The sequence below is a fragment of the Penicillium soppii genome (assembly GCF_028829465.1).
Source record: "Penicillium soppii strain IBT 18220 chromosome Unknown utg000004l, whole genome shotgun sequence".
NCBI lineage: Eukaryota > Fungi > Ascomycota > Eurotiomycetes > Eurotiales > Aspergillaceae > Penicillium > Penicillium soppii.
The window spans coordinates 2,198,003-2,223,954 of record NW_026643234.1 but is presented as its reverse complement, the minus strand read 5'-3'; the positions used below and the strand labels follow the sequence as shown (position 1 = coordinate 2,223,954).

Here is a 25,952-nt window from a genome sequence, read left to right as displayed (position 1 = left end):
AACATTGATACAATTGAAAAAAAAAGAAACAAGAAGTAAAACTACTAACGCTAAGCCCAAACTCCATTGTGGTTCTTTTTCTATCTTCCAGGATGTAGTGTGCATGATACATGGGTTGCGTTAGATGCTCTGTACGAAATCGCAAACAGATGCAAAAACAAGAACAGCATTATTTTACAACTCGTCTTTGGGAAGGTCCTCCTTCTCCTTCTTCTGCTCCTTGCCCTTCTTCTTCTCATCGGGCTTCTTATCCTTGGAGCTCTTTTTGCTGTTGCTGTTGCTGTTGCTCTTCTTCTGTCCAGCGGCATTTGTCATCCGTTCATACATGCGGTTGAGGATGCGCTCAAAGTCGCGCAGCCGGGAGTCGACTTCCAAGACGGTAAGCGCGGGCTCATCCGACTCAGTCAGCTTCTCTTGCAGACTGAGTTGGGTTTCCAGCCAGGGGCCGGTGGACTCGAACGCTTGCGTGATGGCAGTCAGATCGGCGGGCGTGAAAAGGGTGTACTTGGGGCCTGTGGGTTTGGCTGGGGCGGCACTCTTGGTGGAGGTTGTGGAAGAGGAGCCGGAGTAGGCGTCTTCTTCGAGATCATCGAGACCTTCGTCGGAAGCTGGGGTAGGGGTTGGGGCCTCGGTCTCGGTAGAGGTGGCGGAGGCAGAAATAGAGGATGAGTAGAGTTGCTCATCGTTTTCGATCTGGTTTTTGATCAATTCCTTCATGGACTCGGCATTCTTGAGCATGTCCTTGAGCAGCTGAACGCGGGCAGGACGAGTAGAGCTCTCCTTCATGCGCTTCAGGGCGGGGTTGACAATGGCCTTCAGGTCCTTGAGCTTTGACTGGAAATCGGCAGTCTTGGCGTTATCGCTCTCCTCGTAGAGCCAGTCGCTGGCCTTGGAAGCTCGCTCGGAGAGGAGAGTCAGTTGATCAGCCTTGACAGCCTTGATGAACTCCTCGTTGTCAACGAGGTCGCGGCTGCGGTAGATAAATGACTCCAATTCATTGAGAGCCTCCTCGCGCAGAATGCGGTCACGATCCGAGGTATCAAAGGCGGCGAGACGGGTGTTGATGCGGACAAGCTCTTCGGCCGACGGGGCAGGGGTTCCAAGCGCCACCGACTTCAAGCTAATTGGAATGACCTCCAGCTTGGTCTGAGGGGTGGGCTTCGCGTCCTTGGTAGATGTGGTGGTACTCTTAGAGCTGGCGGAGGATGTAGGCGAGGCCTCGGTCTCGGGCTCGAGGGTGATCGATTCACGGGGCTCGCCATCTTCGCCAAGGGCCTCTTGCTCGTCCTTCTTGCCAAGTCCGAAGAATCCCTTGACATCTTCCACAATTCCCTTCTTCTCAGATTCAACTTCGCAGCTGACGGTACCAGCAATAACCTCAGGAAGGCCGTCCACAGGGCTAAGGCGGATCGTGAACTTGGTGGTAATATTTGCAGTGGTACAGCCAAAGGAATCCTTGAGCTTGGCAACAGATGCGGTGAGATTTTGGGTCTGGACACTGAGAATGGGCTGCTCTTCATCCTGAGCAACAAGCTGAGCGAAGCTGAATTCGAAGTCTTCCAGGTTCTTCACAGTGACCTGCTTCTCGGGGCCGACTTGGGAGGTAGCAGTGAAGAGCTTCTGGTTTCTTTGCTTGCCATCCGAGTTCCACTTCAAAGAGATAGGGTATGAAGCAGCATCACCGGTGCGAATATCCTTGACACGGAAGCTGGGGCTCAGAGCAGCACCCTTGAACGCCGCACCAAAGACAGCCGCCTCATCGGCGTTGACATTGGTTCGGATCTTCTTAGAAGAGCCAGCGAAGTTCTCCAATTGCTTCTGGACAAACGGAGTACGGATAGCTCCACCGTGCAGGATAACAGAGTCGACGTCGTTCAATTGGAGGCCGGCAGCTGCCAAAGCCTGCTCGACGGGCGTTCCGATGCGGGCAACATAGTCGGCTGCCATCTTCTCGAAGTTGGCCCGGCTGAGCTTGTACTTGAAGTTGACATTCTCGTCATAGAGGCCCTCAAAGCTGGTCGAAGTCTCGGTGTTGGCGCTCAGAACCTGTCGGAGCTTCTCAGCATCCTTCCAAAGTCTTGCCATGGTCTTTCCGTGCGCCTTGATCTCAGCGATGGTAACCTTGTCCTTCAGCTTCTTTTCCTCGGCCAATTTGGTGACCATGTCGTTGACAATGAGATCGTTTAGGGAGTCGCCTCCAAGTGACTTGTCCCAGCCAGATCCAACAACATGAACTTCCTGAATAGTCTTGTTGAACTTGCCAATGTCCTTAACTTTGCGGCTCTGGAACCGCAACACGCTGGCGGTGGTGGATCCAGCACCCATATCGTACACAATGTGGTATTCGGGCTTCTCGCCATCGGAAACGCTAGGGAATGTACGGCTAGTGGCGTAGTTCAACCCAACAGCAAGTCCGTCACTGACAAGAGCTTGGATCTTCAGACCCGCCAATTCAGCCGCCAACTCTAGACTGCGCTTTTCCTCCGCAGTGTAGAACGTAGGGTAGGTAATGACCACATCGCGGACATCGGATCCTTTGCCAGCCAATGTATCAGCATTCGCCTTGATCTGCTTCAACTGCATGGCCAAAATCTCCTCGACCAGGAAGGCCTCCTTCTTCTGCTCTTCTCCCAGTCGGTTGCTGCGGAGAGCAACAGATCCACGACCATCGGGGGCAGCCTCCAACTTCAGAGCGGGGAACCGGTTCCAGTAGCTCTTGACAATATCATCTGCGCCATCGTTGAACTGCAGACCCAAAAGTGTTTTCAGGTTGATGTAAATATCGTCCGGGTAGCGAGCGGTCAAAGCAAGCGCATCACCGCCATAGAATCGCTCGGGGAATGGTGCATCGCTCTCTCGGGTAGGCTTAAATGCGATCGCAGAGGACTCTTTGCGCTTCGAATCTTTGGTGAGGACAATCTCGAGTGGAATACCAGGTTTCACTAGCGCGGCCTTGAAGTATTCTGTGCCGATGTCAATTCCAAGCACGGCCGATCCGGCGGCAGAAGCTGGCCCAGCAAAGCTGAGAAGAAAGACGAGGAAGGGAAGGACGACCAATGAAAGCATTGGTGAGCTGGATAGTTGTCGGCGATTTGAGAACGCCATGATCTATGTTTATGCTCCGGCTGCGGGAGTCAGTTAAGTTGCGGTCGGGGTGTTTGCGGATTCAGCTCGACAAACACTCTCAAACATATATAGGCAAACAAACAGTTGAATTATCTAAACTATCCACCGGTTTACCAGATAGTGTGTCTGGAATCGGGTGGAACGCTGGCTTCGCGCCAGATGCAATCGAATGGAGCCTTGGGATAGCTCAAATTTGGTGTCGGGGAGAGAGGGTTGGTGGTTTGGAAGGTTGTATAAGGGGGATTCAAAGTATGACTCAAAAATTAGGCCATTTGGGAGCAAAGGGATACTGTGGCCACTTGGCGGTTGCTTGAAGCCTGAATGAGCTCTGTTCGGATGAGGACACGGGTCATCATGCAAACACACCAAACTTCTTATCTGTTATCGCATTATGTCAGAGCCCTAACCTCGGACGGACCCTCCAGGAACAGGGCTGAAGTATACGGGGGCCATTCGAGTTGCACCAGAAAATGAAAATTTTCTTTTCACTATTATTGTCCTGCTGTGGTTATTATGACTCGACTTACTCTAGCTTCGTGTCATATTCAACAGGTTCTTTTCAAGGATTAATCTGTTGACAATTTATCCTTACAGCGAAGAATATTCTTGTATCAAAATAAGTTTCAATTCGTAAACTAATTTATATCACTAGAATTAGGGTTCCATATTCATGGATAAGGAGCGTCAGTCGTGAAGAAAACCCATTAATAGCCATCTCAGAGTTCCGGTGTAAATTATAACAAAACCCAGTCATCCTCCAGAAACGGGAACCGAATACAATTTTTTTCAAATTTTTGTGTTTCTTTTTTCAATTGGATATCCACAAAGCTGTGCAAGCCGGCGTCATGCATCCGGAATATTAATTTACGGAAAGATTAAAGCAGAGAAAACAGAAGGGCCAAGCCGGGGATGAATGCGGCGATGCTCTTCTGGAACTGAGCGGGAGCACTGTTGAAAGCAGGCGAGGAGGAGGCGGGAGGAGCTGTGGTGGAGGATGAAGAAGTGACGGCGGTTGTGGGTTGCGCAGGGGACACCGGGGAGGTAGATGCTGCAGGGGCAGTGGGCTCCGTGGCGGGAGGGGGAACCTCGACGGAAGTAGTCTGCGCTGGGGGAGGGACCACGACAGAAGTAGTCTGCACCGGGGGAGGGACCACGACGGAAGTAGTCTGCGCCGGGGGAGGGACCACGACGGAAGTAGTCTGCACCGGGGGAGGGACCACAACAACTGGGGTGGTGGGCTGGGTGCAACCCTCAGTGCAGGTGAAGATAGAAGTCACGGTGAGTGTGCTAGTCTGGGTCACTGGGTGGGTGTAGGTTGTCGTGCCGCTTGAGACAGTGCTCCAGGTCACTGTAAATTGTTAGTAACGGCACTTGATCGATTTGTGGGCTTTACATACCAGGGCAGGTGGTGGTGGTCCAGGTAGTGGTCACAATAACTGGAGGGGGAGTGCTAGTCTCGGTCTCACAGGGGGTGGTGGAGGCCGAGGGAGGGACTGTGGGAGTTTCAGTCTCGCAGGGAGTAGTGCTAGCTGGAGGAGGCGAGGTCGGGGTGTCGGTCTCACAGGGAGTGGTAGAAGCAGGAGGAGAAGTGGGAGACACCGGGGTAGAAGTAGGAGTATCAGTCTCACAAGGAGTCGACGACGCCGGGGGAGCAGTAGGCGTATCAGTCTCACAAGGAGTAGACGACGCCGGGGGAGCAGTAGGCGTGTCAGTCTCACAAGGAGTAGACGACGCCGGGGGAGGAGTAGGCGTGTCAGTCTCACAAGGAGTGGAGCTTGCGGGAGGAGGAGTAGGAGTGTCCGTCTCGCAAGGAGTGGAAGAAGCAGGAGGAGAAGTGGGAGACACAGGGGTAGACGTAGGAGTATCAGTCTCACAAGGAGTCGACGACGCCGGGGGAGCAGTAGGCGTATCAGTCTCACAAGGAGTAGACGACGCCGGGGGAGCAGTAGGCGTGTCAGTCTCACATGGAGTAGAAGACGCCGGGGGAGGGGGTGGGCGTGTCAGTCTCACAAGGCGTGGAGCTTGCGGGAGGAGGAGTAGGAGTGTCAGTCTCGCATGGAGTAGACGACGCCGGGGGAGGAGTGGGCGTGTCAGTCTCGCATGGAGTAGATGTCTCGACCGGTGGCGGGGTCGGGGTGTCAGTCTCGCAAGGAGTTGAGGTAGGCGTCACAACTGGAGGCGGAGTGGGAGTATCAGTCTCACAGGGAGTCGAGGTAGGGGTCACCACCGGCGGAGGAGTGGGCGTATCCGTCTCGCACGGAGTAGAGGTCTCAACGGGAGGAGGAGTCTCGGTCTCGCAAGGAGTAGAGGTCTCAACAGGAGGAGGAGTCTCAGTCTCGCAAGGAGTAGTCTCCGCTGGGGGACCGCCATGGCCACCGTCGTGATCACCGTGGTCCCACCAGTCACCGCCGCCATTGTTGTCATCACCGCCGCCGCGGACGGCAATGTGAGCCTCAGCAGCATGTCTGGGGTTCATGACCATGCCGGACGCCAAGGTCGCGGCGTAGAGCAGAACGATTGGAGAGCCTCGCATCTTGACAAACGATTGGTTGATTTATATACTAAAGTTCGTTTGTGAAAAGGGCTGATATTATATTCGAAACGAAGGACTGTAGGAACCGTAGCGAGAGAGTTCCTAAACGGGCAATATAGACAATCGAAATCGTTCCTGAAAGCAAGGCTGGAAGATGGAGGGAGAGGGTAGACTAATATATGCACCAAAGAGCCCAGCTAGATGATCAATTCTTGTTTACCTGACATTGATAGTTCCACTCTTCTCGGTACTACATTGGGCATTAAAGGCAAATTAAAGTCAAAAAAAAAAAGTGGCGCTCATCTCTGGAAAGCCAAGTAGACCCGGCATGAAAGATCAATACAACCACCTTGGCCCGCGTATTTCGAAGAGGCTGGTCATGATGTAGGGTATGCCGAATCCCACATGCAGAGACCAAAGTTAGGTGCACACGGGCCCGGTTGACTAGACGACAGGTACTGGGGTGCAGCCAATGATGGACGGACCAGGTTCTCAGAGTTGACGTCTGGTTCGCTGACCTGGACCGGGGTCAAAATAGGCCAAACCGGAAAGGTTCAGAGACCGAGACTTAAGCGGATCGACCAATTGGCTCTGGCAATGCAGGTCGTGTCTTGGCATGCGATGCGGGAGATAGCTCTTGGACTGACCGTCATGGTACCCATGTTCGGTTAGGCTTTAATTGCGGGTCTCTATTTTTGTCTCGTTAATTTTATTTAGAGACAACGCAACGTCCGATCACCCTCTCATTTCTGTTCCCACGTCATGAGACAAAGTGGCTATGAACAACATGGTTGAAGCTCGGCCCTATCCGGACAAGACAGAAGTTTGTGGGGAAACTTCACGAATGAAAACCTCCGAGGAAATGGGAACCGGGAATGTACCAAGGGACCCAAGTATACCAAGGGACCCAAGTATACGCCTGATTTGAAGCGAAATTTGGGTCAAGTAATAATAATAGACTCTTGGTAAGGCAAAGTCAAGAGACACTTTAGCGATACCCGAGTACCCGAGCATTATCATTGTTCTGGACTTGAGGGTCTAATTAGTAGTGGAGCAACGGTTGACCGATCGTAATCACTGATCGGGTTGGATTCACTTATGGTGGGTCATTTGTTGTTGTAGACAGGTCTTTCTGAGGTTTTGAAGGACGTGCCCCTGGAGTTGCCCTGAAGGCCAAGTATCTCATGCAGGTGACGTTACATGCTCCCCCCAACAGTTGGAAGTCTGATGGGCCCATGTTGAACCGCGAGATTTTCTCCGTGGACAAGACCTTAGCACTAAGGCATGGTGATTGCAGGGAAGTTCCCGCCAAGTAGTAACGATCATTGGAGCAACGACTCCCTTCTTCGTGATGTCAATGGCGGTGTCCTTCTTTTCTTGGTGCTTTGTTTTTTTTTCCCCTCACGTTTTCTTGTTTCTATATTTTTCTACCACTAACTATACTAGGATATTGGCATGCTTTTTTTGTTACATTGTGTTAATTTTATTCAATCATCTCTTTTAAAGAACGACAATCATTTCTTTGTTAGATTCTAATTTCCCCTATCTTGTATTCTGTCCAAAAAATGTCTCGGAACTCGTGAGACTGCCCTGATCGATACCTTCGATATTCTCCCAGTCCAATTTAATGGAATTGGCAATTGAACTGATGACGCACTATATTGGTTTTTTCCAAAAAAAAAAAAAAAAAAAAAGAGACAGAAAAACGGAATGGCGGGGTAACGTGGAAAGCCTCCACGAAGTAAACCCCTGCTTCGGAGTACATTTGTGCGCTGTATGTAAGTACTTGCATTATTGCCCGGGAAGCACAGATGTAGCCTCATTATTTTGGGTTGCCAGCCCCCTGAAAAATAAGATGGAAATTGCTGTTAGACTGAAAACCAAATGCCGGAAATGCGGGTGCGTAACTTCCATGGAAACGTTTCTTCTGTCTTACACTGTGAGTGACACTTTTAGAGTATATGTCTCAAACTCTAGAGCCACATGGGGTAGTAAAAAAGCATGACTTCTCCAGGAAGTCCCTAGCATTAAGATTGTGACGGGGAAAACAAATAGAAGCCCGGGAGTCTGGTCCGGTGCGATGTATGCCGTGATAAGTCCAGCCACTGTATGGGGTATTTCACTTAAGTCCTCACTAAGATGGTGACTAAATTTGGAATGCATCCATCTCAATATAGTGGGCCTCAAGCCACAAAATCCTTTCGAGGGACTAGTGCATACATAAAACATAATACATACTAGTCGGCCGACACCGGCCAATGCCTTGGCACCGTTTAATTGCGATGATATCAAGACTAGTCATTACCATAGTATCTAATTATTCATCCTCATCGTCCGAGCCACTACTCCACCCAGTTTCGTAGAATTCTCGAATCTCACCTAGTCCGTTGACGATCGCCTCACGCTCATCAACTGAGACCAAGCGTGCGGCAGTTGCCGAAATAGCCTTGATTTTTTGGGCCGTCCGTGTTGACGCGGTCAATGCGGTAAACACATTCAGACTGCCTGTGTTGGAAGTGGGGAACATGGTGTGCGGGAAGCTGTCAAGAATAGGCATGCCAAGTGACGTGTGGAAACTGTGTGGATAGCAAAGAATATGAGTCTTTGACTGAGACAGTGGGAGTAAATGCGCAAAAAAAATAAAATAATTAGAAAACTTACCTCTGGAGCATAGCCTTAGAGTTGTGAAGTCTGAGTCTGCGAAGGTGTCCAATGTCCCTCGGGTCCGCGGACTCGGAGGCACTTTCCGCTTCGTCTCCACGGGAGACTTGGACTTGGTTGAAGATATGGGCGCCCTTGTATTCGCCGTCATAGGTGAAGTCAATGTCAAATTCAATTTCAGGTTCAGCTGCATCCTCTTCATTGGAGGGTTCCTTAGTATGGCCGTCATTGACTTTGTTGATAGAAGACTGTAACTCAAAGATGGTGTGTGTACCATCCTCCCCAGCCAGAGAGGCCTCGAAATGTTGATACGGCTTCAATCGAGAAGGCAGGGTGACTGTTTCAATAGCAGAGGCTATCAAGGCGGTCTTCTGCCATTCGGATTGGCGATCAACTTCCAAGTAGCCAGGAAGCTTATGTGGGAGGTCAATGATTGGAACGTAGAGCGATGCCTGCGGTGAGATCGAATAGAGTGACCTCGCTTTGTTCGTATCTTTCTTGAACTGGTGATGCTGTGAAATTCAAAACTTAGCCAATCCAGTACTTCACTCTTCAAAATACTGATGTGCTACTTACCCGTTGTGTCCTGGCGCCATCTTCAATAGCCCAGACCCAAATACTCTTCTTTCCAAATTCATCTCTCAGCCTCTCCATATACTGGGCTGTGAATCCGCCCCAGGCGTCATCTGACCCAGAGAACAGTTGCAGTGCTCGTAAGTGGTCGCATTCTTCAATGAGTGGCCTCAGATCACGGTCTAACAGGTCATGTTCCTTGTCCAGGTTATGGAAAAGCTCTTCTCCAACATTCCAGTCCTCGAAGGGCATGGTCTGCGAGTTGAGCTCATACTCGTTCAGCTGCACAATGGACTTGGGATGGTAGAAAACTCGATTGTAGTCTGACCAGTAGCGGACAGACCCGGAGGTCAGACGAGGAGCTGGAGTGCCCAGGTCCAAGCTCTTCTGATATTCACTTTGCGTAATTGGGGCCTGTGTTTGAACAATTTCTTTGCCATCCCTGTCAGATATCAGTTTTGGTGACCATCAAAAAAACTAATTGGACCGCATACCATAAGCCCTGGCCGGCTGTAGAGTCTTCACTAAGTTCATAGAGTGCATTATATCTGCGCAAAGTTCCAAATCCGCCTTTCAGATCATAGATCAATGTTCGTGGTGTATAAGTCTCAGAGCCATCTGCTCCTACACCCGCACGGAAATGAACATCGTGATCCACAGGAGACTGTTCTGTTCCATCGTAAGTGAAGTATGATTCCTGTATATATTAGACAGGTCCGACAACGCAACCGGGCGTTACTTTACCTGCAAGTTCCAAAAATGAGTCGCCAGATAGTTGGCCCTCTGGCCCATCTGGAGAGTAACAATTTCATGCATTTTTATGCAAGCAATAGCCGCTTTTAGTGTAAGGCCCTCAGTGAATTTTGATATCGACAACTGCGAGTTGATGCACAGACACTCTGGAAGAAAATGCGCTAAGCCTGATGTGGGTGACTTATTAAGAGCCGAAAATCTTGGTTGCCCTATCTCTTAACTAGGCACTGTGCAACTGAGATTACGTGATCAATATTTTGGCTCCGCCGCCCAGTCAATCCTCTGCAGACGACGCTCACGAGTTTCGACAACGACAACTCTAAACACCCCCTAGGTCGGGTAATCAAGAGGAATACATATAGCACGTAGACCTTAAAAACAAATCTCTCACTAGATATCTTGCCACCAGAGATTGAATGCATGGAGGAACTCGGACCGATTAAGAAAGGATTGCCCGTCGGCATACATAGGCTCATCAACAACTTTCGAATCAATCTGACAAAAATTACTTATGGGGGTGATTCGGCAGCAAGGCTTGCGGTGGTAAGAACACTCCGTCCCTTCTTCCAAGGCTGGTTTGATCTTCCCTGTTTGTCGTGTCCGCTGCCTTCCCCGCAAGAGTAAATACGCTCAGTATGTCTGTGCTGGTGCCCCCGTTCACCTTACCGACCTCGCCGCTGTTCTCGGGTGCTCCGCCGCCGTTCGTGGCAACAAGGAGACCTGTATCAACCCACATCCCCTCCAGCTCGCCGTTCGCAATGATGGGGAGTTGAACAAGCTCCTGGGTCACAACACCATTTTGGTGTTTCCCCCAATATTCACAAGATTCATCACAGTTATTGCTATTGTCTAGAACTGGGAAGCAAGGACGGGCGAAAGCGCCCTAAGCGCAGGTTTTGGGGTCCCCAAGAGCCGAGAATCCTCTGTTTGGTCTTAAAAAACGGACGGTGATTGAAGTAATGATGTAAACATTGGAATCAATTTTAAGGCATTAAAGAAGGAAGGAACGGCCTTGAGGGCGAGGGCACACAAAACACGACTCTCCACTACAACATCATTTCATCAACAACGATGTCACTCACAGGTTCAATGATGATGCGGCTATGCAAAGCTCTTGTTGTCTTCCTTGTAAGTGAAATTGATACCTTGAATTTGGGTTACACCCACATGTACGCGGGGTCAAGATCGAACATCCCACCCATTTGGATCCCACCTGGACACTTATTCAACCGGTATCGCGTGCCCTATTGACCGTTTGCGAAAGCAGGAAAGCCCAGAGAAAAGCACAACATGGATTTGAAACGCATTTCTCAACAACAACACTATCACGGTCGAGAGTTAGATGGCCTCCGAGGTGAACGCTAGGTTTACAGAGAATGCAGCCGTGCTGCCTAAAGATGATATAAAGAGTCCCGAACAAAAACCCGTTGGCTGCCTTCGAGGAAACTTTCAAGGGAATTGGATGGATTATTGCCACAAGCAAGTTGGTTGATGGCCTTTGGACCTCTTGCCTGAGGCTTTATACCAGATAAGATCAAAAACTGGTGGACAGGACGCCACAAAAAGATCAAAAGCAGATCAAGAGAACAATCAACCAAAAGAGGAATCTCAAAAGCTTGCGGAGCTAAAAAGGAGATGGATATTCTGAAAAATCTGTTGACAGCACTGACGACCACGGTGACGCTTTTAGCTGAGTCGGAACGCCGAGGGAGGTCGAATGACTCTCGGCAATCCAATGATCAGGCCTTCATCGCTAATATCGAACTGAGGCACTAATCACCACAGAACAAACCCACCCGTATATTATTGAGGGTACACGGCAAACATGGCTCGTCTTTTACACGACTAAGACCCGGGTGGAGATGAGAATTCAACACCACAATCCGGCGGCTATTTTACGTTCCAGTTCCGTTGATAAGCTAGAGAACGAGTGACCGAAGTCGTGAATCGAGACTTGATCACTATAAGTGAAGAAAACACCACTGATCGCGCGAAAATCCAAGAGAGTTCAGGAGGGACAAATATTGTGAAAACGCTCCGGAAAGTAAAAACATAAAAAACCATGTATGCTATATATTCTGAAGATCGATTCAATTCAATCCTGGAAGTGATCTGTGTGGAATTAGGGTATTTTTGGGGTGCAAAAAAGGTGCTTTTTCAGTACGATCATTCATAATTTGCCTGGAAAGTAAGGCATTAGCGTTTCCAGCTCTCACCATGGCAACGGTCACATGATCCTTCCAAAGAGGGCAATAAACATGTTTGTGTGGGTGCGTCACTTATCGACTCCACAACGGTGATTTTCCCTGAGATCTCCTTTTCATCATTCCTGTGATGCTTCTGTGACCCTGTGATCTTCATCGCCTGGATCTAAAATTTTCAGCAGCTGCGATGGAGTCTCCAACGCGTCTCCTCCCGAGTCCCTCGAAAGCGTTGAATCCGGTGTCGCCGGAACGGATGAATCAACAAACCATACCCGCATCACCCTCACTACCTGCCGACCTCCTTACACTACACCATAAAAACTACCGAGGCGTCTCAGAAGTTCAAGCCAAAGTCGCATTTCTCAACGGCCTGTCTCGAGGAGGCAGCCCCGCCAATGGGTCGGGCAACAATGCAGCTGTACTGAGGGCTAACCTCGGTCGTGAAGAGGCCGAGTCTGCTCTGGCTACGGCACAAGAAGATTTGGCTGAAGCACAAGACCGTGAACGTCGGATCAGCGAGCGACTCGAATCATTGCTGGAAGAATTACATGGGACGAAAGAACGGCAAGGCCACGAACGATCAATTTTCGAAAAAGAAATTCGAAAGGCGCGCAAAGAGGCTTTCCGCGCTGCTTCGACTTTGGTGAAACTTCAGGAAGAATTGAAACACGCAAAGTCAGAAGCCAAGGCACTGAAAGATGAAGTGGCCGCAGAACGCGAGTCAAAGAACAAGGCCAAACAAGAGGCGTTTGAACGCGCCTATGCTCTTGCTGGCCTCACAGAAGAACTCGAAGTCTTGAAAGAGAAATTCCGCGCCCTGGAAACAGAAAACCACTCCAGCACCCTCGAAGTCCGCGCTCATGAAATTCGGAGAGAGGACTTCGGCAGACTCTCATTGGCAGAGGGTGACCTCGCCTTTTTGAACACCCCGCGGAGGCCAAAACGAGCTGCCGCTGGATCCATCCGATCACCTGCACCGGAACGCGAGGAAGATATCGCGGAAGCGACCCCCCCAAGCGCCCACGACTGTCGGAGTGTGGACCAATTGCCCAAAGCGAGCAGCCTCCTACACCCGAAGTCGCACCTGTTAAGGTGGATGAGGGCTTGCTGGATGAGATGAAGGAAGAGCTTGTTTTCGAGCGTCGACGCAGAGTTGCTGCTGAAGAAATGGTGCATTTCTTGAACATCGAATGTCAATTCGAACGTTGTTCTTGCCGAATTGCCGAGAGCCAGGGTCGTCGCTACATCTACGACGCTGACTACTATAATACCTTCCAAAAGCCTCAAATCGAGGCAGAGGAGAAAGAGCGTGCTCACCAGGCAAGCATCCAGCAAGCTATTGAGAAAGATCCCAGCCCTCAACCAGCTAGCACATCGGAGGCCAGCCCACTGCCACCTACACCCCCTGCTCACCGGTCTCCCATCCACAAGTCTCCCGTTCATCGATCCCCTGTTCAACAGACCACCACTCCTCGAGTCGCCACTCCTCAACGCAGCCACCATGAGGAACCAGAGGCGAGTCGAACTCCCTCGGCTGCACCACCCGTTCCTGTACACGAGAACCTTCCGCGTGCCGTAAAGGCCGAACTTATAGATGCACCAAAGATCGAGATGCCAGTCGAGCCCCTGGTGACATTCTCCCCGGAGACTGGAACATTCATGACTTTCCCCTCACCCCTTCGCGATAACGTCAGACCTTTACGATTGGTTCAATTTGACACACCCAACCTCCCTGAGCCTCAGCCAGACTTCCTCGTAAGTCATAGGGATGCTTCTGCATCACCAGACCAGCATGTTCAGTCGTTCACTCCATCTGGCGACCCAGTGCTAGTTCAAGAGCCGGTTGAAGAGCCAGTTGAAGAGCCAGTTCAGGAACGGATTGTGGCCCATGCTCCAGCCCCAACTGTTAGATCTCGTCCGAATCCAACAGATGGTGCCAGCGATCAATCTGCCAGGGCACGATTGTCTCAGGAAGCCCGGCCACCTAGCCGCGTCGGAAGAGATGCCCATGGATATCGCCAGCCTCTACACGCCCCAAAGAGAGACCCACAGGGATACCAGCCCATCAAAAGCACAAAGAGGGTCCCTCTCCGAAATGATGCCCAGTCCCAACGCACATCGCACCCCGGCGTGCCGGACACGCCCATCGACCGCGAACAAGCCCTTGCACAGATCAGAGCTCGGCGAGGTCGCGCCCACAGCAAGCAGCGCTCAGCTAGTGCGAACGAAGCCGGCCGCGCAGCGCATGCCTCCGCTGGATTAAGTGCGACCACGGCACGGGGCCCTCGCCGCGTTCCAAACCCCAACCTCCGACCCGATTCCAGAAGCGAGAATGATCTCGGCGAACGCCGTGATTTGAGTGCTCCCGTTCGCATGTTCCGTCGGTAGTTAATGTGCTCTCTTGGGACTCGGTTTTTAGGATGTATTATGTCTTTCTTTTGCATAGTTCACTGGTGCTTGTCGATTCATCTAATACCCCCCCGGCGCTGCATCAATTTGTCTTTTGTTCATTTGCATGGCGATTGGAAGCTATTTGTTTGTTTTGTTTTGTTAGCTTTGATGTTACGACTCCATACACTTGGATCATCTTTCCAATATGCCCATCCCTCGATAAAATCTCGGTTTATGTCCCCCCCATCTCTCACTTACATTTCCTATGTCTTTTCCTTTCTCTGTTCATATTTCTCAACTCTCAGAGTATTACGATGTTTATTTTAAAACAATACATAGCTAGTCCAAGTTACTTGTTCGCCAATCATATCGACCCAAACTCACGTGAAAAGAAGTAGGTCTATTGACGTACCATGTGTACATGCGTAACTAGAACATCCTACAAGTATACATCTACAAAACCGAAATCCCACAACACCTAATCCTAGCACAATCAACCCTCGCCTCCCTCCCCCACCACAGCGCGACCAACTCCTCCACAAATACCCGATCAGTAGCACTCCAAACATCAAGCCCCATCTCCGCCATATCCGCCACGGAAATCGTCACAGCCTCACACGCATTCTCGCGCATTGAACCTCCTTGCGAACTCGCCCCAGACCGCTGCCTCAGCAAAGGCGACTCATCACCGATAGACCGCGACATGGAAACTGACGCATCGTCATCATCAACGTACGGCTCATGACAACCGCTCTCGTCGCCTTCATCGCTGCGCGCAATGACCCCAGCCAACGTCCCGAAGATCTGAGACGTCAGCCGGCGGAAGTATGCCACGATAGCGATCTCGGGAGGCTGGTCGTTTCGGCCCGGGTGCGAGAGACTCTCAACGCTGGCCAGCAGGCGCGAGTCTTGCTCTATTTGGGCTTCTTCTTCCTCTTCCGAGAGGCCGTCGCGATTTTCGCCGGCTGACGCCCACCAGATGAATGATGTGTAGGCGAGACGGGTCCAGGAGAGGGGTTCGACGACCGGGCTGGAGGAGTATGTTGAGGCTGTGTCCTCGTCTGTGTCTGTGAATTGGCGGAGGCCGCGGCGGAGCATTGTGTAGCGGCGGGCGTCGCGCTGCGTTGCTTTCAGGTTTATTTGTTGTTGAGGGGTGGTGCTGTGGTTGACGAGGGAGAGCTTGGGGAATGTGTGCCCTGCTGTTTGTTGGGTGTGGGTTGGTGGGAGGGTGATGAGGATGTCGAAGAGGTCCGGTTTCATTGTCAGGACTGTGTCTGTTGAGCAGGCGATCCAGCTTGGGTCTGCTTCTAGGTCTTGGATGCTGCGGGAGGGGTCGAAGGTTGATAGGTAGGGGATGTCGTGGATACCGACGTTGAAGAGCGGGCGTGGGCGAAGGGGTGGTGTCCGGTCTGTGGGGAGAAGGTGGAGGAGGGAGTTTGGTAGTGATGCGAGGAGAGAGAGGTCATATACTGTTTAGAGTTAGTAGAGATATGGTAAGGGGTGTCAGGGAGCGTACCGTAGTTGCAAGCTCCGTGCACGGGAGCCTCGCCCATGAAGAGGATGCGCTTGCGCAGCAGAGCTGCCCTGTACAATGGAAATATCAAGGGTCCAAAGGAGTCCATAAATTCAGGAAGAGATGAGGCGGGGTGGAAAGGCGTCAGGGCCGGCCTGAACGTGTCTAAAACCAGTGCATCGCTGAAGGCACGATTACGACTCTGATCTGGTCGCTCGCCAGGTCGGAATCGAAGACTCAATGGTGAGTCGATTGGAGAATCGGGTGACGAGGTGTCGGTTCCTCCTATCCGGTATGCGTCCCAGTATTCCGATAGAGACTGCATGTCCGACATGTTCTCGGCGTACTTCCTATAGGCCACATGTGTCAGTTGGCACGTTGAGCGCGGGGCTTGGCTATACTTACTGTGTCAACTCCTTCAATCTGGGAGCATGGCGCCAGCTCTTGCCGAGTCTGCCAGTACTGAGAGGAACGAGCACTCCGATCGCGAACATCTTCGCATTGCGCTCGGATTCCGCGGCGGGATGGTTGAGGAACGCGCTGATACCGGCATATTGTTCGTGGACGAAGTAACTAGACAAGCGCGTCTGTCAGAGGTTGCGAAAATATGCAGAGGAGATCAAACAAACATCAAGTCTTCGGTCACATTGTGCAAACCCGAGGGCAGCGATTTGTATTCCACGACGCCTTCAACGTCAACTATTTCCGGGGTCAGTATCGTGTCGAAGGATATATACTCGGCTATATCGTTGCTTGCTCACCTCCCGGTGCATTGCGCTTCCATGAGACTATATATCTGTTGTCGCAGTAGGTCAGCGATGAGCTCTTGAGCTATACAACCAGCGTGAGGAGTTACCCGGTCCTGATGTCGAAGCTGATAACGAACAGCGCGGCGATACCCGGGGGTGCTTCCATTGAGGAACGAGGGACATCAATGCCCAAGGGTTTAGGTGAATCGTCTGCCATTGCTAAGGAGTGTCTGGGAGATCTGAGCCATTCGAGCAGTTTAGGAGATCGGGGAATCACGGTTGAGGTGTGGCCTCAGGAGGGACCTTGGCTATGCGGAGTTTACGCCTGAGGCAGCAATCCTGGATATAACTAACTAATTATACTCCATTACATTTTGTCCCTTAAATAATGGTGTGTCCAAAATGGTTGTTTAGTAAATGTCGACCCCTCAAATCCTACTCATAACGCTATCTAACTACTGTAATTTATGTATTTTATGACTTCATTGCCCATGCACTCGGGACGGTATATAACTACGTATATGTATAATTAGTAGCTACGGAGTAGATGATTCGAGTTCGATAAAGCTCAGCAACAACATGTCGCACAAATTCAGTCTAGTTGTCTAAGAGTACTTGGCCCGGAATAGGTAGGATACAAACAAAATTCTCAGTCAGTACTAGCACGTAGTTACTCTTTCACTCAAATAATACAATTGTATTTCAAAGCTTCACACCACCGTCCATCTCCATTTCTGCTGGCATGGATAGTCTCAATCATTCAATTACATGCATTCATATCAGTTCAGTGTCTTCCATGACAAATCATGATTCACGCCATGAAGCTCATCCGACTATCCACCGGATGAACCCATCCTTGAGCGAATCATACAGCAAAGTGCATAGGTAAACTGGAAGTCTGCAACACACTTTTTAGACCATGAATCCTTTAAACTTGAAAGACAACTATGGATCAAGGTTATTTATCCCCCTCTGAGTCAACACTTCCGACGAAGACTGGACTAGAGCCATTAAGAAGCTCGACCAACCAACCCTGTTTAACTGATCCGGCATCTTCCAAGTAAGCGAGACTGTCACAGTCCGGGAAAGGTCATATCCACAGGATCTAAGAAGATTACCGAAATTTCATTTTTGCTTACCTTGGTACTAGGTAAAGGCATCGAAAGCCACGATTCCGGCATATACAACAGGTCGAAGGCCATGGTCTCTGCGTAGGTGGTCCCGCTCTTCGCTTCAAGTACTGTCCTCCAACTGTTCAATGATCGCTATATGCGGTCGATCTTAACTAGCGTAGACCCTAGAGAGTCACCTGCTCGGCACCCTCCAATGCAATGGTTGCGTTACTCATATGAGTCGGGAGATAATGAGCAGAACCCTAAGCGCCCTCATAAAGCAAAAACCCCAGCCAAACATCTAGCACATGCACATATAACCTCAAAAAGCTTTCAGAGCTTATAATCTCTAAATGTTTACACATTAGTTTCATAGTACATAAGCACAATGTATACAATTGGTATAGAACAAGAGCTTAAGTGTTTTAAGGTCTTAAGCTTGTTATTGGTCGTGCTCTCAAACCCACCCGAGCCAAGCAAAACATTCCGACTTGACCATTTTACTGTACTATGCTTCTCTTATTCAACAACCTCTTACTCTAGATTCGACAGACCTTAATCATGCCTAATCCTCATCCTTACTACCCCCTGGATGCCAATGTTGTTGGTTATGAGCCCAACCAAAGTTCAGTTTTGGAACTTCTCACCTCCGCAGGTGGAGCCTGCACTGTTCTTCTCGGTGTGACTTTCGCGTTGGCTAGCTATGTACGACCGACACTGCGCCTGGCGGATCGAATCGCCATTCTGTGGTTTGTGCTCTGTAAGACACCCTCGAAAATCTTCATGTTCGAATGCTGACAATAGTGGGTAGCCGGCAGTCTGCACTGTCTCTTCGAGGGATATTTCATGATCCACCATAACCACATGGCATCTGCCCAAGACCTCTTCGGGCAACTATGGAAAGAATATGCACTATCGGATTCCCGATACATGACCTCAGATACATTGGTGCTATGTATGGAGACCATGACCGTGGTGAGTCCCACAATGTACCCACCGGATACCCTGGGTATAGGTATAAGCCCAAAGATTCACCGCTGATTTCCTTAGCTTCTGTGGGGACCACTCTGCTTCGTTGTTGCATACTTGACCGCAACCAGGCATTCCCTGCGCCATCCAATCCAAATGATTGTGTGCATGAGCCATCTTTATGGCGACACGCTGTACTATGCGACTAGTCTGTTTGACGAGTATGTCCACGGACGCCCGTATTCCCGACCGGAGCCGTACTATTTCTGGCTGTACTATTTCTTCATGAATTTTATCTGGATTGTTGTTCCAGCCTGTATGTGAAATCCCCGTTTTGGCCGTTGAATGTGAAGAGAGGCTGACATGCTGACCGGTAATAAGATTACCTGTATAAAAGCATCACGACGATTTCAGCTGCATTGAAGCGCCAGGAACATCCCGAAAAGAAGACTCACTAGTACCACTTCCGTCATAGCCGTAGTGGAGCGTTGGGCCAGAAATTAAAAATTAATTTGTTCGTCGCCTTGGTCGGGATTGAGATTAATAGCGAGAGATTGGGTATTTTGTATTAGGGTTAGGAGACTGGGGAGATCCAACGGCGCGACAAGTAGTATATAGATAGTATACGATCAAAAGGTCTAGCTAATTGACATGAGGCTACAAATGACTATTTCGGGTTCAAACAATCTATCATCCTGCAGAGCTCCAGACCTATGACGCTGATATGCACAAGGACCACCTGACGCGCAATCCGGCAATAATAACTGCCCTGATCCCAGATTTCATTTCGCAGATCTCCTTATGATCAAAGGGCTCACCCGATCGAATCACAAGCATAATATACATCAGCTGCGCCTCTGCATGGAATAAAAGATAGAGCTATATTATTGACTGTGTAGTGGTGTCTAGGCCTAGGCATTACATTAGGATTGGTGAGTCGTCGATCGGCATACAGCCTGGTCTCCCGGCAACCGCTTAGTGCGGGCGAGGGGCTTATCGAAATCCAGGACACTTGACGCATTGTTTATGATCCCTGAAACATTTTTTTGATCTATGCGATCATCAAATAAATGCCCGAATATTGTTAGGTGACTGCGGGACAGGTGTTGGTGAGTGACGTCGAAATTTCCTTACAATAAACAATATTGTACTCTTAGAACTGTCAACAAATCGAGTTTCGAGTACCTGCTGGGACAACAAAACTCGAAAACCCTCCAACTAAACAATGTTTCTATCCTAGATATACCGATGCCATCTCCTGCGACCCCACGTTCCTCCAACCGCGGAGCAACCGCGAAGTCGACCCCGAAGCTGGACATCGGAGAGCCGCTCGGGGCACACGACACAAACACGGTTCGCTCCATAGTGCGGAAATGGCAACAACAAGGCGGCGGTGTGGTGACCATCGATGATCCTTATGCCGATGATGACGACGAAAATAATGCGAAACCAAACCCAAAGCCGATCAAAGCCAAGGCAGAGAAGCTGGAAACCAAAGAGACCAAACCTCCGCAGGTGAGAAAGCGCAGCCACAGCACACCCCGAAAACGCGTGGTGAGCGATGAGCATTGGAAACGAACGCGGAATCGAGCCTCAACCCAATCCGCCTCGCGCAACTTGCCCGCCCCCAAACGCATCTCTGTATACACCATTAACGAACGACAAACGCGATCGTCGCGGGGAAGGGGTGACGATAGCGAGGATGAATCGGAGAAAGGTCGTGATTTGCCTCGATCCCACGCGAAAAGAGGGGCTGGTCCCAGATCTCCTGTTCGAGAGTCCAGATCTGCTCGAAGGTATAACGACACAATCACCGAGAGCGACTATGAAACGGACAATGGGAGAACAGTGGAACCTTCAGTGATATCGGAACGGCTCAGAACGAAATCCCCTCCCCCAGAAGATGCATGGGCATCGAGCGAGGCAGACTTCTCCGAGCTGTCGAGGAGAAGAGCTCGCGGCGCACCAAAGCCGCCAAAGGGTGGTATATTCGCCCATATGATCGATGAATCGAAGAAGATATTCGCGAAACCGGAGCCTGAACAGACAAGGCCCACGCCTACGCCCACTACAGGCCGTGGGGCCAAGATTGAGGCATGGCTCTCTGATACACCCGACCCATTCATGGACGAGAGCAAGAGTGATATGCCAGCCCCTCTCGATCTTAAATCTGGGCGAGCAAGGCGATCTCAAAAGCTCGCAGATGGAGAGCCACAGACACAGTCTGAGCCGTCAATTATCAGTGAACGTCCCAAAAGCTCTGATTCTCGCCCGAAAAGCGCTGTGAGCAGGCACTCCAGAGGCAAATCATCGATTTCTTCGGCCGACAAGCCGAAGGCGCACGACCGCGAGACGGTAGAACCAAAACGCGCAGTCACAGACCGGATCCCCAAGGTATCCGTGAAGAGCAAGGAAGAGCCTCTTATTCCACAGAGGCCATATGAAGATAGTCTCGCGCCCTCGGAATCCGAATTACAGCCGTTCTCCGACACCGGCTCCGAGGTTTCCAACAATAATGCACCCGTACCCCTTGGTCTCAAGAGGCCATTCCCGGCCACGGGCTATCATCGACTATCAACAATTGCCTCTGCAGAAACATTAAGCACCACACTCTCAGACACGACTGAGCCCATGCAAAAATCTGCGCACACCGACAAACACAAATCAGCTCTGGTGGAGGAGGCCGAAGAAGCCGAAGAAGCAGAAAAAGAAGATCAGTTCGATCCTGACTCTCTTCCCGTGGTTTCTTCACAACTCAAGAGACGATTGACAACCCACAATGATCTTATGTCGGTGCTATCAGTATCGGCTTCCCGAAGCAGAAGCATACGGTCTAACCGGAGTATTCGGACCAACAAGAGCCGCCTTGCTCACGCAACAGTCGAAGATCTGCTCTATGAGCTATCAAGCGATGAATCAAAGTATATGCGCGAGTTGAAGACACTGGTCGGGGGTGTGATCCCAGTTCTTTTGACTTGCGTGCTCTCCCGCTCTGATTCGGCCATTGCAGCAGGCCTGTTCCGGCCCTCTCTAGATCCTCAGGATGATGTGAACTTCTCAAAGCCAATTGTCAACATGGGAGTGGCCATTGAGCGCCTGAAGAATCTGCACAAACGGATTCCACAGGATAACGCGGATGCGTTACTTACTTGGGCCCAAGGTGCTCAAAGAGTGTATCGCGAGTACCTCAAGGCATGGAGACTCGGATTCAAGGACGTGATTGTTAACCTAGCTCCTCTCGAAGAAGATGACCAGATCAATGCCGACACAAAGAGTCTGGATGAGGGTTTGGAGCGGGATGAAAATGGTGACATTGTCGACGCAGACGGAGGGAAGGTAGATGTCGCCTATCTACTCAAGCGGCCGCTGGTTCGGCTCAAGTATTTGGCAAAGAGCTTCAAGGGAATCAATATGCTACAGCCGTCCGCAAAAGCGGAGGAAACTGCTGCCGCCTATCAGAATCTGGTCATCGATGCCCGGAAACGTGTCCGGGACGAGAGAGCTAGATTGGAAGATGATTCGGCTGCTAGTATTGACCCAACCCGCACGAGAGACCCGATGACCTTAGGCGTTCTCCACGGAATCGCCATCGACCAGACTCGCCGAGTCCGTGCCCGCGATTTCTTCAACTTGTCATTATACCACTCAAGTGGACAGCTTGTGGATTGCCGTGCTGAGTTGTTGTACCGAGACAACACCTCGAGCAAAGGCCCAGGAGGTGATCTCCTCATTTGCGAGATTGACCACGCCGATCGCTGGCTTCTCTTCCCTCCGATGGACCTTCGATGCGTTTCGGCTCGTAGAGGTGAATCCAAGAATGAGATCGTTATGATGCTGCGCAGCGCTCCTGACGATCCTACCAAATACTGGCAAGAGTTGATCTCTCTCCGCATTGACGAAGAGGAAGTTGGAACCGAATGGATTTCACTGCTGGGATCAGATCCTATCCCGCCATCGATTTGTCGAAGCCAAAGCTTCATCAGCCGGGCCAAGCAGAACCGGGCTCGTAAGCCCACTACCGATGGCTCCCCGCCCAGACCAAACCCAAGCGACGTTGATGTTCCCATCGGCGAGAAGGTCCGCAGACGACGCTCGTCGGCGGCAAAGGAACTCTTCTCTGAGCCAAGTACAGTCAGCTCTGCTACCGACCCAAGGAGCTCGCTGTACTCAATCAACACTCGTGAGACTGAATATACTACCGGGGGGTCTGAGTTGTCTGGGAAAGCTGTCCGCCCTGATCTACCTCTTCTTCCCTCAACGGACGCTCGGAACTCGCCATCTAGCCCAGAGAAGACTCCTACGGGATTGAAGCGGTCAAAGGCCAAGCGATTCTCACGATATGGGGACACACCAAGTGAACCTGCCTCTCCGCAAACTGCCGCGTCTGAGAAATCACCCGAAAAAGCGCCTGAAGAGATCGCTACTGCATTCCCACAGCCCAGTACACCAACAGGTGGCAGATATTATGGAGGCGAGAAAGACGAGTCATCAAGCAAAGCGTCCCCAAGAGAAAAGTCGCGCTCAAGGATACCCCAACCGCAAAAGACACCTGTTAGGGAACCCGAGCCGGAATCTCCCAGGGTCTCATCTGTGCCATCAGCTACCCTTCCGTTGATCCCCAAGATCCGGACCCCAAGCAGCCAAACTCACTTGTCTACTCCAACAGAACTCGGCCCTGACGAAGAGGAAGACTATCCTCCCCTTGAATCCTTGCCCAAGCAAGAAGAAGTTCCGGAAACACCGACGAGAACGAGAAGAAAGAAATCTCGCAGACGTCCCAAGGATGATGACAGCCCTCCCCCTCCTCCACCTCATCGGTCACCTAGCCCTGCCAACAATAAGCGCTCCAGCGCCCCAATTCTCACCTCTAGCCTTGGCGGACTGAAGAGACGTGGTTCTTCGCCACTGAAGCACGAATATGAGCCGTCAACGGCTTCAGATTACTCTGAAACCGACTCGGATGCGTCGACCGTGCGCCACTATTCTTACTCCTCATCCGAGTATTCAAGATCTGCTAGCTTTTCTGATTCTGAGGATGACTATTCTTCCGTGTCCGAAGACGATGATGACTATAACGAGACCCCCAAGCCAAGAATACCCGATGTAGCCACCGAAGCCAGCTCTCTCTCACCTTCTAACTCTGCATCCCAGAGTGGCTACCGTGCTGTGCCTTTGCAGCCCACCAAAACTACCAAAGCAATTGCATCCGTCTTTGCCTGGTCCGACAAAGGCAGCTGGGAAACTTTGGTTCCAGACGAGTGCAGTATCGTTGTCAGTCCTGGCCTGATCGAGGCTTTTGCACTGGGAACCGAGCCTAACGCCAATTCGGACTCGAAATCATCAAGACCACTCATCTCTCTCGAGCTCACACCCCTTGTTCCTATTCGCCGTGGAACCGCCATCGATATTAGCATTCGCTCCCCACCAACCGAGAGATCCAAGATAACCTCCAGCAACAACATCATGTTCCGATCACGCAACCCAGATGAGTGCGATTCTCTCTACGGCCTAATCAACCAATCGCGAATCAACAACCCAACATACATCGCCCTTCAGAACGCCCGCGGCCCCTATAACGACAACGCACCAACCTTCGAACCCGCCACAAAGCCCGGCGGTATATTCGGCTGGCCCCGCCGGCGCAAGAGCTACCGCGCGTCCAGCTCCCCACGCTCCCTGGCTGAAGGCTCTGAAAGCAGCGTGGGGACAATGAGCAGCGCCTTCTCAGCCCTCAAACGCTTCGGCACCGCAAACAAAATGTTCAACATCTCCCGCTCAACGATCGAATCCCGCCGCGAAGGATCAATCTACTCATCCGACTCTAACAACCCAAACACCGGCATCGGCCGCATAGCAGCAGCAATCAAAGGCGCCGACGGAATCGGTCTCTCTAATGCCAAGATCCGCCTCTACGCCCGCGAATCAGCGTCCAAATGGCGCGATCTCGGCGCCGCTCGCATGACCATCATGCCCGCGCCACCGAAGAACCCATCCCGTCCCAGCACTAGCAGGAGCGACTCAAGTATTCAACCTGATGATCCTTCGCCCCCTGCTTCTGGGGCTGCGTCTCCGCGCCGTGCAATGGAGGCCGAGAAGAGAATTGTTATTCGAGGCAAGACGCGCGGGGAGACACTGCTGGATGTTTGTCTTGGGGAGAATGCGTTCGAGCGCATTGCTCGTACCGGTATTGCGGTTTCTATTCGGGAGGAGGATGACGATGCCGCTGTTGCGCAGAAGGGTGGTGTTGCTACGGGGTCTGGCAAGATCTTTATGATTCAGATGAAGAGTGAGGCTGAGGCCGCTTATACCTTTGGACTGGTTGGGAAGTTGAGGTATTGATTTGTGAAATGATGTCGAATCATGGAAGACTGGTATCGGGTTTGGGTTTGGGTTGGGGCTTTGGATTCGGTGTATGTGGATATGGTATGAAATCACGGATATGGACATAGGTATGGGTGCATTGTTGGCTTTCTATCTTTCTACTTTTATTTTCTCCTTCTTTTTAAATATCGTCTGCCTGCGGCTTTTCTTTTGTATAGATGCTGTGGGAATAATATCCTGGCACTGAATAATTGATCATATTGTTACTTATTTACATCTTCATGTTGTAGTTCGGTCTGTGAAGTGCCGTTTTGTAACCTCCTCGCCCTCTTGCCCCGACATAAAAGACCCGCCCTCCCCCTTCTGACCCAATCGTCTTTACTTGTGACGAGACCTGCATGCACTCAGCGCTGAAACCTACATTAAGTGGGGGAAACATATCTCTCACCCAATAATGAGACATGTTTCGACGTGATTGTACGGTCTAACCAATAGGAGTCACAGGTAAATACGATCTGGTTCGAGGCGGTGTTCAATACTTGGCCGGATCATCAGGATGCGCCGTGTCCTTCGACCGCACCGGGCTCATCAAAAGCGAATACTCAAACCTTCGATCGACGAACCTCAGGAGCTCGGGATTGACATTGTTTGTGTTGAGCCCCATTTGATATTCCCCTCCGTCAGTAGGCGGAGGTCGAAGGGGCCACCAATAGCATCTATCGTACACAACATCAGTCTTCGATAGAATGGAGAAGAAATCGCTTGACTTACACGCAGCCGCAGTTATCGCAGAAGTTAAAAGACAGGCCTCGATCGCCCCAGACATACTGCTTGGTCACTGCATTCGGCTTCGTCTCGATCTTTACTTCGTCGGGATGGTAGTAGCCCCAAGCGGCGCCGTAGCGTCTACAAATCGTGCATTGGCATACGTTGACGAACTCGGGAAGTCGGGGAACTGTGACTGTGATGGCGCCGCAGTGGCAGCTGGAGCGAATCGAGGTGTCTGTCGCCGCCATGTTGTCTCGTAATGTTCAAGCTAGAGTATGT

At 50.9% G+C, this 25,952-nt stretch overlaps 9 protein-coding genes across 9 annotated transcripts; 4 read left to right on the top strand and 5 right to left on the bottom strand.

Moving 5' to 3' along the window:
- Positions 1-174: 174 nt before the first annotated feature.
- On the bottom strand, positions 175-3,105 carry N7529_004257 (Hsp70 family protein; the record flags this gene model as incomplete). Its single annotated transcript, XM_057239784.1, has 1 exon — positions 175-3,105. One exon carries the CDS (start codon positions 3,103-3,105, stop codon positions 175-177), a length of 2,931 nt encoding a protein of 976 aa, XP_057099079.1.
- Positions 3,106-4,001: 896 nt separating this feature from the next.
- Positions 4,002-5,659, bottom strand: N7529_004256 (uncharacterized protein; the record flags this gene model as incomplete). Its single annotated transcript, XM_057239783.1, has 3 exons — positions 4,002-4,474; positions 4,524-4,900; positions 5,091-5,659. 3 exons carry the CDS (start codon positions 5,657-5,659, stop codon positions 4,002-4,004), a joined length of 1,419 nt encoding a protein of 472 aa, XP_057099078.1.
- Positions 5,660-7,976: 2,317 nt separating this feature from the next.
- N7529_004255 (misato family protein) lies at positions 7,977-9,709 on the bottom strand (the record flags this gene model as incomplete). Its single annotated transcript, XM_057239782.1, has 5 exons — positions 7,977-8,235; positions 8,321-8,832; positions 8,897-9,335; positions 9,388-9,590; positions 9,638-9,709. The coding sequence occupies 5 exons, from the start codon at positions 9,707-9,709 to the stop codon at positions 7,977-7,979; spliced, it is 1,485 nt and encodes a 494-aa protein (XP_057099077.1).
- A 357-nt stretch (positions 9,710-10,066) lies between these two features.
- On the top strand, positions 10,067-10,499 carry N7529_004254 (histone H2A; the record flags this gene model as incomplete). Its single annotated transcript, XM_057239781.1, has 2 exons — positions 10,067-10,189; positions 10,218-10,499. 2 exons carry the CDS (start codon positions 10,067-10,069, stop codon positions 10,497-10,499), a joined length of 405 nt encoding a protein of 134 aa, XP_057099076.1.
- Positions 10,500-12,037: 1,538 nt separating this feature from the next.
- On the top strand, positions 12,038-14,238 carry N7529_004253 (uncharacterized protein; the record flags this gene model as incomplete). The annotated part of the gene is made up of 2 exons (XM_057239780.1): positions 12,038-12,886; positions 12,913-14,238. The coding sequence occupies 2 exons, from the start codon at positions 12,038-12,040 to the stop codon at positions 14,236-14,238; spliced, it is 2,175 nt and encodes a 724-aa protein (XP_057099075.1).
- Positions 14,239-14,694: 456 nt separating this feature from the next.
- Positions 14,695-16,720, bottom strand: N7529_004252 (uncharacterized protein; the record flags this gene model as incomplete). The annotated part of the gene is made up of 6 exons (XM_057239779.1): positions 14,695-15,710; positions 15,758-16,104; positions 16,160-16,327; positions 16,384-16,453; positions 16,516-16,550; positions 16,611-16,720. 6 exons carry the CDS (start codon positions 16,718-16,720, stop codon positions 14,695-14,697), a joined length of 1,746 nt encoding a protein of 581 aa, XP_057099074.1.
- A 1,456-nt stretch (positions 16,721-18,176) lies between these two features.
- Positions 18,177-19,042, top strand: N7529_004251 (EXPERA domain-containing protein; the record flags this gene model as incomplete). Its single annotated transcript, XM_057239778.1, has 4 exons — positions 18,177-18,375; positions 18,427-18,590; positions 18,666-18,900; positions 18,966-19,042. The coding sequence occupies 4 exons, from the start codon at positions 18,177-18,179 to the stop codon at positions 19,040-19,042; spliced, it is 675 nt and encodes a 224-aa protein (XP_057099073.1).
- Positions 19,043-19,832: 790 nt separating this feature from the next.
- On the top strand, positions 19,833-24,923 carry N7529_004250 (uncharacterized protein; the record flags this gene model as incomplete). Its single annotated transcript, XM_057239777.1, has 1 exon — positions 19,833-24,923. The coding sequence occupies one exon, from the start codon at positions 19,833-19,835 to the stop codon at positions 24,921-24,923; it is 5,091 nt and encodes a 1,696-aa protein (XP_057099072.1).
- Positions 24,924-25,672: 749 nt separating this feature from the next.
- Positions 25,673-25,921, bottom strand: N7529_004249 (GFA family protein; the record flags this gene model as incomplete). The annotated part of the gene is made up of 1 exon (XM_057239776.1): positions 25,673-25,921. One exon carries the CDS (start codon positions 25,919-25,921, stop codon positions 25,673-25,675), a length of 249 nt encoding a protein of 82 aa, XP_057099071.1.
- Between the last annotated feature and the right edge of the window lie 31 nt (positions 25,922-25,952).